This window comes from Cibotium barometz, chromosome 61 (assembly GCF_041138505.1).
Source record: "Cibotium barometz isolate CiBa-2024 chromosome 61, ASM4113850v1, whole genome shotgun sequence".
In the NCBI taxonomy this organism is placed as follows: Eukaryota; Viridiplantae; Streptophyta; class Polypodiopsida; order Cyatheales; family Cibotiaceae; genus Cibotium; species Cibotium barometz.
In genome coordinates this window covers 11842542-11854853 of record NC_141106.1, presented here as the reverse complement: position 1 = coordinate 11854853, position 12312 = coordinate 11842542, and the positions used below count along the sequence as shown (strand labels likewise).

General features: G+C 40.8%; 1 protein-coding gene across 1 annotated transcript in view; it reads right to left on the bottom strand.

Moving 5' to 3' along the window:
- Positions 1-7198: 7198 nt before the first annotated feature.
- LOC147604548 (IAA-amino acid hydrolase ILR1-like 7) overlaps positions 7199-12312 on the bottom strand; it is a 7645-nt gene continuing 2531 nt past the window's right edge. Inside the window, exons 2-5 of the mRNA XM_086794548.1 lie at positions 8906-9031; positions 8386-8700; positions 7959-8087; positions 7199-7877 (exon numbers count right to left, since the gene is read on the bottom strand). Coding sequence (XP_086650674.1) covers positions 7479-7877; positions 7959-8087; positions 8386-8700; positions 8906-9031 — 969 coding nt within the window. The 3' untranslated portion in view covers positions 7199-7478. The remainder of the gene's footprint in view (positions 7878-7958; positions 8088-8385; positions 8701-8905; positions 9032-12312) is intronic.

Sequence of the window (12312 nt, the reverse complement as noted above, 5' to 3'; positions counted from 1 at the left end):
TGATTATGGAGAGGATCGCTCAGTATAGAGCGAACTAAATCTTCGATGTTCAAGAGTTCCACAAGTCCTCGGACGTGATAATGCCTTACCTATCTTTATACCCACGGCCTGTTAATGAAGGTTTTTCGATGACCTATCTCTCAAGATGCACCATTATTTCTCCACATAGAGATGAATGTTATCTATGCCTCAAGGGCATGGATGTGAATGGCGAATATGGTCTTGGATGATGCAAACATTTTTTCCATTTGCCATGCATCACTCATGATCCAATATGTTTCTCAACATGTCCCTCTTGCCGAGAAACGAGTCAACTCGGTTACATACATAGTTCTCAGGAGCCAATACGTTTCTTAGCGTGTCCCTCTTGACGAGCACCGTGTCGACTTGGTGACATACAAAATTCTCGACATTGAGGACAACCTGCACCCAGGCTTCACTCATGTTGATGTAAGGACTGATATGCCTCTGGATTTTACATCAATGAGTGACTTAGGAGTTGATGCTATTGAGGACAGAGTAAAGAAGCTCGAGATACCTCCAAAGATTGAGTGGAGTGCACAAGATTTTGATGCCTACCAGATAGTCCTTTAGGAGAGTAGGCTCACTGCACAGTGCACACACAAGCATGCAGGTGGTGTTGGTCCCAGTAACACCTTGGGTGATAGTGGTGGTAGTAGTGGTGCTTTACATGAGTATAGTGTCTTTTTATAGCTGAGGAGCTCACACACATAGAGTAGTTCAAATTTGTGGCTATAAAGAGGTTTTTCTAATAAGGCAAGTGAGGCAAAAGCCAACACTTCATGATACCCTCTTACACTCCTCTTACATTTGTCATAAATGTCACCCAAAAGTAGATCATATTCAACTCATTAGGCATTCTCTAATTGAATGCACATTAGCCACTAAAAATAGTGATTAGAAGTTAATACAAGATTAACACTGACACAAATTTTTTTTTATTTTGAAATGATTAAGATACTCTAATGAATTACTAATTATTAATTAATTTACATAATCAAGCACATCATTGGATTAAGCATTGAATTACTAAGACATATATACTGTTTAATGTGTAAGGTAATAAATAATTAAAGATTAATCAAGCTCTTAATTATGATCTCTTCTCTTATGCAAATGAAAGCTAAAATCTTTAAGTTTTTAATTTTTGCAAGTTATTTTGTTGTATTAATGCATCAACATCACATCCCTCTACCCTCCCAATCACTTTTTCTAAACTCACATTAATCCAAAAAGCACTAAAATATCTAATTTTTATACTCTTTTTCTTTACTAATCACTCTCTTATTATAAAAAACTAGTCCAATCAATAAAATTAATAAATTAAGATTTTTAATTTTTTTTGAAATTCGTTTGATGATAACCAAACTAAAATGCATGCTAACACTCTACTCAAAAACAATAAAGCATTCATTGGCAAAGATTAGCATTTAAAGTCTATGTTAAAAATACAAAAGAGGGCAAAAAGTTCACTAAAATGCTTCCTAATGCTTAATGTGATGCAAATGTTATGTTCTAAGCTTAGATTAACCTATGTTCATGCTACATGAATAATTACAACACAAAGACTAATGAGAAGGAAGGGGTGAAGCCAAGAAAGTGCGAAGCAATTCCCCCAATCGCGGGGGTCTGGGATAGATTCGCAAGGAATCTATTGAGGAGAAAAAGCTTTACGTCGGATGCGTTTTACCCCCATGATGGCTTTGTTGCTTTTTTCCATTAAGCTAAAAATTTTTCTTTCAAAACAAAAAAGAGCAAAAACACCACAAATCTCCATCAAACTAACTTGTTTTTTGTGGAAATCCACTATTAGAGAGTACAGTGACTTATATACAAGACCATAAGTATTCACACACTTAAACTAGGACTGGTTGGGTGCCAAATACTCATAAGTGGATTATTTCTTATACAATGCTTAATATCAAAATACATGCATGAAGTACATTCATAGGCAAGCCATTCTAGTTTGTTGCCACAGGCCCTTGGAGCAAGAATCGCCATAAGTATTCCATTGGGCCATTTTCAGACGGCCATCCAAGTTGTAGATTTCGCCATAAGTATTCCATTGGACCATTTTTGGGCGTTCGTCCAAGTTGTAGATTTGGACACTATTTCTTCATAGATTGATCATATACGCTTTTAGTCAATATTAGATAATTTGGAAAACATCTCATATTTTGGAAATTAATTACTTTATATAGTTTTGGACATATCATAGGAAAGCCATTCTAGCTTGTTGCCATAGGCCCTTGGAGCGAGAATCGCCATAAGTATTCCATTGGACCATTTTTAGGCATCCGTCCAAGTTGTAGATTTGGACACTGTTTCTTCATAGATTGATCATACACGCTTTTAGTCGATATTAGATAATTTGGAAAAAATCTCATATTTTGGAAAACAATTACTTTATATAGTTTTGGACATATCTTAAACATACCAACTTCAAATTTGTTGGAGATCATAGATTTAGATTCTACTCTTAAAGATCTTTCTAATGATATGTCACATGAGGGGATTTTGACAAACTTTTGGACAAGTTCACCATGATCCCATTTTTCAAATGGGAATGGGAATTTTTTCAAACTATCTAATATGGTGTTTAAATTTGGTGTTTCTGTCTTTGCTATTTGATTTAGAAATATAGTAGTAACTCTTGTTAATTCTAAAAAGGGTTAACAGGTCCACAAATTGGGTTGGTAAACTTTACTCATGTACACCCTATCTTGATATTCTAAGTTCTAAGTGGAGACCATTAGTCTGGATAGCTACCATTATTGGTTGATTGACACGTGACATTCATGCCAATCCATTATGTGCCTACCACACGGTGACACAATGAGCGTAGACAATCGCCTAAACCAAGCATGAATCACACATGGATGTGATCACACATTGTTTACAGTCACACTTTAACCCCTCCATCAACCTTACTTTCTTTTGCACTGTAGTTTTTATTACCATACCTCCTCCCATGTTAAAAAGTCCATATCAACCATCAAAGCTAGCTTCACATGATCACGTTTGTGGATTTTAGTTCTCTATTGTATCACGTCACTTATACATTATTATTCTTATCTGTGTGATTTGTGTGAGTTTTATACATTATTATTCTTATCTGTGTGATTTGTGTGAGTTTTATACATTATTATTCTTATCTGTGTGATTTGTGAGTTTTATATTGTGAAAGATCATACTTCTTGTAAGTGTATTACGTCACTTATACATTATTATTCTTATCTATGTGATTTGTGTGAGTTTTATATTGTGAAAGATCATACTTCTTGTAATCGTTGCTTGCATACAACACTTTGTATCCTCAAAACACTCACACTCACTAGTATGCATTAGGAAAGGTGATTAGCAAGAGGGTTAACAAGAGCAAGGCTCAATTGCACAATCGAAGAGTATTGCATTATGAGAGAAAGTGACTTATATACAAGACCATAAGTATTCACAAAATTAAATTGGGACTGGTAGGGGTCCCAAGACTCATAAGTGGCTTATTGCTTATACAATGCTCAATATCAAAATACATGCATGAAGTACATTCATAGGCAAGCCATTCTAGTTTGTTGCCACAGGCCCTTGGAGTGAGAATCACATTTTCAGGCGCCCGTCCAAGTTGTAGATTTGGCCACCGTTTCTGCATAGATTGATCATACATGCTTTTGGTGTCTCTAACTTTGCTATTTGATTTAGAAATATAGTGGTAAGTCTTGTTAATCCCAAAAAGGGTTAACAGGTCCACAAATTGGGTTGGTAGACTTTACTCATGTACACCCCATCTTGAGATTCTAGAGTCCAAGTGAAGACCATCATTCTAGATAGCTACCATTATTGGTTGATTGACACGTGACATTCATGCCAATCCATTAAGTGCCTACCACATGGTGACACAATAGGTGTAGACGATCGCCTAAACCAAGCATGAATTACACATGGATTCACACATTGTTTATAGTCACACTTTAACCCCTCCATCAACCTTACTTTCTTTTGCATTGTAGTTTTTATTACCATACCTCCTCCCATCTTAAAAATTCCATATCAACCATCAAAGCTACCTTCACATGATCACATCTATGGATTTTAGTCCTCTATTGTATCACATCACTTATACATTATTATTCTTATCTATGTGATATGTGTGAGTTTTATATTGTGAAAGATCATACTTCTTGTAAGTGTTGCTTGCATATGGCACTTTGTATCCTCTTACATGAGTGAGTGTATTTTAACTGATTAATATGACCCATAGTCGTTTGAAATCATCAAGCCTTAAAGAGAATATTGATAATAAAAATAAAAAGGTGTGATAATGGCTTTCTTTTTGCATCATGCTATTGCATTATGCTTACTACAATAAGGTACAATTAGACCTATTTGAAATGAAAAGAAAAAACTATATTTTTAATTTAAAAGTATTATATTTGTTGTCAATGTAACACCACGAGATACATGCACATAACAAGAAAAAAGTACGAACTAGAATGCTTGGGTACCCTTATCCTCTTGATTGCTTGCACTTGTGCATTGTCAACTTACTTTGAAAGAACATGTGTCCTTCTGTTTACGTATAAACATCTTGAAGCGCTTGAATGAAGATGGACATTGCAATCCATACCATTTCTACAGCACGTCTTCTTTGTATGCATGTCTTTCTTAAGTTTATATGAATAGCTTATAGAGCTCAAACGAGTGTGAACATCAAGCCTAATGGACATCAACAAAGATCTCAAAGTACATCTGCTCGTTTGTGTAAATGAAGTTTTAAAAAAAAACCATAAATAAAGTATGGTGGGAAGTTGGCACAATCCTCCCCGAAATTGAATAAATAGCACTTTTGATATTGAAAGCAAACCAAAACACATTCAGTGTTGAAGGTGGCCATTAGTCCTACGTATTGATACATGATACAAAATTCATTTTCAAATGTGGTAAAAAATTTGTAATTTTCTAATTTGCGAGGTACTTTTGAATCCCCATCTAATAGGCTTCAAGCTCATCGATTTTGCGGATGTCAATCTAGCATTGCAATGCAAAAAATAGGAGGATTGTCTTGCAAGCGATAGATCTCTCGATCCTTCTTGATAATGTACGCCATGGTGGTGCACATGAGCGCGTTGCCCCACTGAGCTTGGAGATTTCGTCTATGAAACCCTCCATGGCCATGGTAAGGTCGTGGCCACCGCCAACATGGAGAGGGTGCTCGCATTGACGCTCAACAATATCCCCTCGCATGGGAGCCACGACACTTGCCTCTAGGTAGCTCTAAAGATATGTTGAACTTCCATAAGTAGTAGCACAGCGAAGCCCAAGGCAATATACAAGCCGATCTCAACCACAGGCTAGTTGGAAGATGATTTGCAACGTCCAACGTTGGGTAGCATGCTGTGTAGCATCTATCCTTGTTGCAACATCTTTTTTTAGCATGCTTGGCTAGCCACGTGGTCTTCTCTGCCCACATTAGGGGCATTACTTAATACTCTAAGGCAAGTACCTTACTAAAGTCTACACCGGGGTGGGTGGTGGTGATGGTGGGTGGGTGGTTGGGTTTTGAAGGGGGGAAGGGGGGGGGGGTAAGAAACAGTGTTCAAAAAAACCCAGGTATAGTGTAATTTGCACTTGCAGATTTTTAAAATTACCTTCAAATTTGAAACTTAAGGGTACAAAAACCTGCATATTTTGAGGAGTTGTAGAACAAAAACCTTCAAAATTTGAAAATTTTCTTTATAAATAATCACAATTTTTAGATGCAGGTTTTTTACTTTTTGGGAAAATAGTTTTTTTCGAACACTGGTAAGGAAACACAAAAAGGTGCCCTGTTTTAGAGGCATTTATTCTGAACAGCAATCCCATGAATAAAATGAAGTGAAAAATCACATACCTTACAGTGGCAACAAGGCGCCATGTGCACTCCCATGTTGTGACACGTCTACAATTGCCTGGCGTGTTGATGTGTAGCAGCAAGCCATTTTAGCGAGACTTGTAGGAAGAGGTGCAGGCAGCGGTCGGGCCCGTGTTGGGTTTCACCTGTGGTGTTGCTTAGATAATCTTAAGCTCCTGGCTCTGTACTTTTCTAAATGCAAACTACACAGAACCTTCCTTACCAACTCATATCAGCTTTACAACTGGGTTCTCCTCAAGCCAAGGCAAAAGCCCAATTGTGCAGAGCTGTAGATAACAATGTTATCCTCCCCCGGAGAAAAGGGGGCTCAGCACTTCTTTTCATGGTAAGAAGGGTTAAACATCTCTATAACTTATGATTAGGTGGGTATTAACCTGGAGAAGATGCTGTAACTTGGGGACCCCAACACATACCACTTATGAGTGGTGGAAGCTCATCCCAAAGGTCTTGATTTTCATATTCTTGAGGACTCCCATAGGTCTATGTCCCGTGAGCTACTAGGTCATGATGCCTAGTGGGCAGGAAGCCTTCCTGCCAGGTCATGATTTTCATATTCTCGAGGACTCGCTTAGGTTTGTGTCCGATGGTCTACAAGGTCACCATGCCTAGTGGGTGGGAAGCCTTCCTGCCAGTCCAACACTCATGAGTTCTTGGCATCCTCAATCACTTACACTCATGAGTTCTTGGCATTTACCAAGGGGTGGCTTCGGGCATCCCTAAAGAAGCCTGACACCCCCCTTATGAAGCCAATTTAAGGCACTAAGAGACAACTGCTCATCCTATTCCATCTTGAACATTTAAGGGAAATTATCATGTAGCATGAGTATGTAGCCCAATAAAGAAAATTCCCCACTACCCTAGCCAGTACGAGCATCAGAACCCTAGGCCATGAACAAGATTGAGAAACTAGAAAATTATAGGAGGTTCAACTTTGCTAACCACCATGGACTAGGTAGGATTGGGCAGGCAGGACATGCAAGTATCAAGAAGTGTTTACTACTTTACAAGTCTTTTTTACATATCTAAGTAATGAGTATTGACAACTATGTTACAAGACCAATTGATTGAAATTCTCAGAGTTTATAGTTTATGGTCTTCAATACACAGGCTCCTCTGCAGTGTAGAGAAGTATCCACTTTGCCTTCTCACAAGAAGTGAAATACAGTCAAACTTCACCCTCATGAGATCAAGCACACCACACGGTACACTTCACTTTCATTCAACTAGCGCTATAAAACATGAGTATTGACAACTATGTTACAAGACCAATTGATTGAAATTCTCAGAGTTTATAGTTTATGGTCTTCAATACAAAGGCTCCTCTGCAGTGTAGAGAAGTATCCGCTTTGCCTTCTCACAAGAAGTGAAATACAGTCAAACTTCACCCTCATGAGATCAAGCACACCACACAGTACACTTCACTTTCATTCAACTAGCGCTATGAAACAGAAAAGGTACATATAGGGGAACAGGTGAGAAATGATTCGTAGTGCTCAAGGAATGTACTTTATGGCCAAAATAGTAATGGGGCTCACAAGACCATTATTGTTTAGTCCGAGGATGTGCTACCATGACCAAAAGAAGAACGCCTGGCAAGGTATTGCTCAGCGACGGCCGTATGCACGGCAGCTCCCAATGGGAGTGCATTCTCATCAAGAAAAAAGTAGGGAGAGTGCACAGTATGCACTACTCCATCAACTGCTGATGCAACTCCAACTACGGCAAATGCACCAGGTATTTTCTCTAAATAGAATGAAAAATCTTCAGAGGCCATCAGCGGCTTCGCTACTTGAATAACATTGCTCTCCCCCAACATATCAGCTACAACTTCACGTGCAAATTTGTATGAGTTCTCGTCGTTAATCAGAGGCGGATACACAGGATGCCGATCCTCCATAAAGTCTACAGTGGCTTTGCACCGGTGAACAGAAGCTTGCGCCGTGATGACCTGTTCATTTCAACAAACCATTATGACATGCACGGACTTCCCTAAAATGGCATCCTTTCTTTAGTGAAAAGAACCTATCACCTCTTCAATTCTGTGCTTCAACTTGATCAGGTTTTCATTCTGGAGAACACGATACGTTCCTTTGAAGATAACAGAGTTTGGCAACACATTGTGCGTATTTCCACCCCTGATATAACCCACAGAGATCACCTGCCAAGCATGAAAGCAAAATGTATGGGCATACAGTGGTTAGAGCTCCATCCCCTCCCCCCCACTCATTGTACTTATTGCACACCCAGATTCAGCTTTTTAGTTCAGTGCTTTTTCATTTTGTTGGGATGACAGAGGATACCCCACACAGGTACACTGATTTGTCTCATAGGCCGAGTTCGGTCTTTTGGAAGACGTTAATAAAATCTTTCTTTCTCTCTCTCTCTCTCTCTCTCTCTCTCTCTCTGGGCATTTTTGGCACACTGGTTTATACATTATGGCATTACAAAGGTCCAACCTGACTGTCCAGGGGGTCGGTTTCCCTAGAGATAATGGTTTGCAAGGATGAAATAACAAAGGCAGAGGCTACAATGGGATCTATGGCATTGTGTGGAAGCCCTGCATGCCCTCCTTTGCCCTCAATAGTGGCTTCAAACCTCCCTGAGCCTGCAAGAATATGTGCGGGTTTAGAACCCCATTTGCCGGCAGGCAGTTCGTCTGAGACATGCAGTGCAAAGATAGCCTCAGCCTGGCCAAGTGCCCCTTCTTCTATCATGCGCCGGGCACCTGCACCTCCCTCTTCTGCTGGCTGAAATAGCAATCGCACTGTTCCCTGCTTGTACAAAGTAGAACGGTAGACTGTTTAGTACATCTCCTGGCTGAAATCCTTCCTCAATGGCAAAATTTTGTTTTTGTTTTTCGAGCCAGGGTCAGCTTTAGAGTGCTGCCCTGAGACTTGAACAGACAAATGCTTTCACCATTAGCTTCATCAATGGCAAAGCTAGTGAGGCAAATCAAACACACAAAAAATCACAAACCTTCAGTAGATGTTTCCGTTCTTGAAGCAGTTTGGCTGCACCCAAAAGCATGGCCACATGTGCGTCGTGGCCACAAGCGTGCATCTTTCCATCCAACTTGCTCTTGTGCTCCCAATCAACAAGCTCCTGCAATGTAGTTCACCCAGATAAGACAACACAACAGCTCCTTTGCAAGGGGTTCCTCTTAACCTACTCTGTTATAAAACATTCAAAAAAACACTTCACTCCATTTCTAAAATGCATGCATGCCATTTGGCCAAGAGAACCCAATACAAACTCGGAACAATTCTTATCATTGAACAATCCTAACCCATGGAAAGGGCTCACATGCAGCACCATAAGTGGGTAATTCTGTGGCCCTAAATCGTGAAGGGCCTCTAATCATTGAAAATAATCCATCCGCTTGCCTGCAAGCCTGAAATGAAAGAGATTGCTTAACTGGCCATCTAGACTAATCCATTGAAATCATGATGCCTCATTTCCCCCCGGGCCCAATAAAAACAACCAATCAAAATAAGGACAACTAATTAAATCAAGCGATTTTCATTATGCAAACTATAACTAAACCAAAAATCATTGGCCACTTTTATTTAAAAAAAATTAAGCCAGTAAAAATAAACCACGATACCGTTTTTTACTAGCATTGCTCTCCCCCCCTTCTTCTTTTTTCCTCGAATAGGTTACCTGCAATGCCGAAGCTTTTCTTCTTGTGGCTGTGTAGCGGTCTCAATAACAATGGAGGCCTGCAGAGATTTCAAAAGCTCCCCCCCTTCCCAAGTCACAAACCTAGACTGCTAGGTAACATGCACGTTTACACCCTCCCCCCCTTATGTCGAAAAGAAAAACCCAATTGCAACGTTAATCTGTTATTTCCTCAGCCACGGGTTCTGTAGCTTTTCCCCAATAAGAAACCGGCACTTCCTCCTCTTTCAGCTTGGGTATTTGATGCTTTGACATCATTGATTTCCATGCTCAAGTCATATAGCAAGAATAATCAACCAAAAAAAGGTCCAAACCGTCTTGCAAGAAAACAAAAGCTTCCTAACAGAAAATTGACAGCTGTCAAATGTGGCCATTTCGCCTTATGGATGGGACTGACAGAGCAGGGCAGTATTTGGGAAACCTTTTTTTTAGCAAACATACACACTTTCTCTTCATTTTTCACCAAGCCAAAAAAATTGGTTTAAAAAAAGCTATACTTTTTTTGAATTTTTTGCACTACTACATTTTTTTCAGCCAGTTCAATTCCTTTTACAGACGTTTTGAACCAGTCATTTTGGATTTTCAATCGGCCGAAGGTCAAGCTGAGGCACACCTTTTTTCCCAAACAATGGAGTAGGGAATCCACTGTTAGCAGTCATCTCCTGTCCGTACCATATTACTCAGTAGGGAGTGAGGGCCATTGTTGTGGGTGTGCCCGCTCTCGTGTGAACTTTCTTGTCCATATTTTTTCCCAGTTTTTCCAGTCGGTGCACGTCAACAAACTCCAGGCTCTTCAGCAGGAGGTTCTTCAGGCTAGGAAGGAGATATCATCAGAGGACATGGCCATCACTTTGTTGTCTCATCTATCCCCTCAGTACTCAGCTTTCTATTCTTCTTTGATCACCAATGGGAGGCTCAGCACCATTACATGGGAGGAGCTTGTGCCGATGGCATTGGACCAGGAAGAGCAGTTTCTGAACCCTCCACAGGGCCGAGATTCTAAGGCTTTGATTGGCCAACGGTCGAAAGGCCACAACAACGACAACAACAACAAGGGAAAAGGGAAGTCTTCACAATCAAAGGGTCACTATTGGAGGAAATGTCCTTAGTAGAGCACCAAGAAAGGTGCTAATTCCTCAGTTGCAGCCGCAAAGATTCCAGCTTTTGTGCACTTGGAGTGTATGGACACCAGAGCTTCATCTTCTTCGAGAAGGGAGGCGGTTGGTCTCACGGTTGGGGATACTCAAGAGTGGATTCTAGACAGTGGTGCTTCCAGGCACGTTCCCAAGAGTTGTTATAGGATCTTCGAAGGCAAACAGGTCACATCTTTATTGGTGACAAGTCCACTATCCCGATTCACAGTGAGGGTAGGTTGGAGATCGTTCCCGATGGCAGAGGGGGTAAGCATTCCTCCCGGGTTCTTTATGTTCCATCTCTTGGCTTTCATCTTTTGTCAGTGCATGAGGTTTGCAAGACTAGCATGCGGGTGGAGTTTGATGAGCATTTTGTTGCTATATCCAGGACAAAGCAACAGGCCAGGTTGTATGGAAAGGCGGAGTGGAGAATGGGACTTACAGACTCTCAGCACTCTCTTCTCTTACAGATACTCAGCTTGGTGATTTGTGGCATTTCCATTTTGGGCACTTGAATGTGGATGCACTACAGCGGGCTTTCCGAGACCAGATGGTGGATGGCTTGCCAGATGTTGGCAGCAAGAAGGGACATTGCAGTTCTTGCATTCATGGAAAGTAACATAGGGAGTCTTTTCCGAAGCAGGCTACTAGGCAGGCTTGGAAACGAGTCGAGTTGTTACACACTGACTTGTGTGGACCTATGCAAACCCCATCTTTGGGAGGATCCTTGTATTTCATGCTGCTTGTGGATGATTGTAGCAAGTTCACATGGGTGAATTTTCTTTCACAGAAGGACCAAGCCTTTTCTCGGTTCAAGGATTGGTATGCTTTGGTGGAAAAGGAGTCTAGATTGCAGGTGAAGACTATTCGGGCTGACAAAGGAGGAGAATTTTCTTCTAGTGCTTTTGTGCGGTTTTGTGTGGATCATGGCATCAAGTGGAAGGTGGCCAATACAGGGTCACCTTTAGAGAATGGAGTAGTTGAGCAAAAGAATAGGACTATGGTGGAGATGGCAAGGACAATGTAGGAGTATCGTGATCTTCCTCGTCCACTTTGGGGAGAGGTTGTGGCCACGGCTGTCCATATCCTCAATCGATCTCCGACGACTTCAGTTCCTAAGATGACTCCATTTGAGGCTTATTTTGGCAAGAAACCAGATATCTCCCATTTTCGTGTTTTTGGGAGTGATGCCTATGTTCACATTCCAAAGAAACAGAGAGGGAAGCTTGACTCAAAGTCCCAAAAGCTTGTTTTTGTGGGATGTAACTCTCTTTCCAAAGGAAACAGGCCATATGACCTAGAGCGGAATGAGGTTGTTGTCAGCAGAGTTGTTGTCTTTGATGAGCATGTTCCAGCTTCCACTGTTGAGGAGCCACCACTTCTTGGAGAACCAGATGAGTATGAGGATGATTTCCAGGCTATTGTTCTAGCTAGCCAGCCAGCCTCAGTCAGTTGTTGAGGTTGACAGCAGGAGGCTCCGCGTTCTGTTCGGGTACCAAAGTGGTTGTTGGATACCATTCAAGAGTCAGGTGTTACAGAATATCCCTCTAAGTGGACCACGAACAATGGACC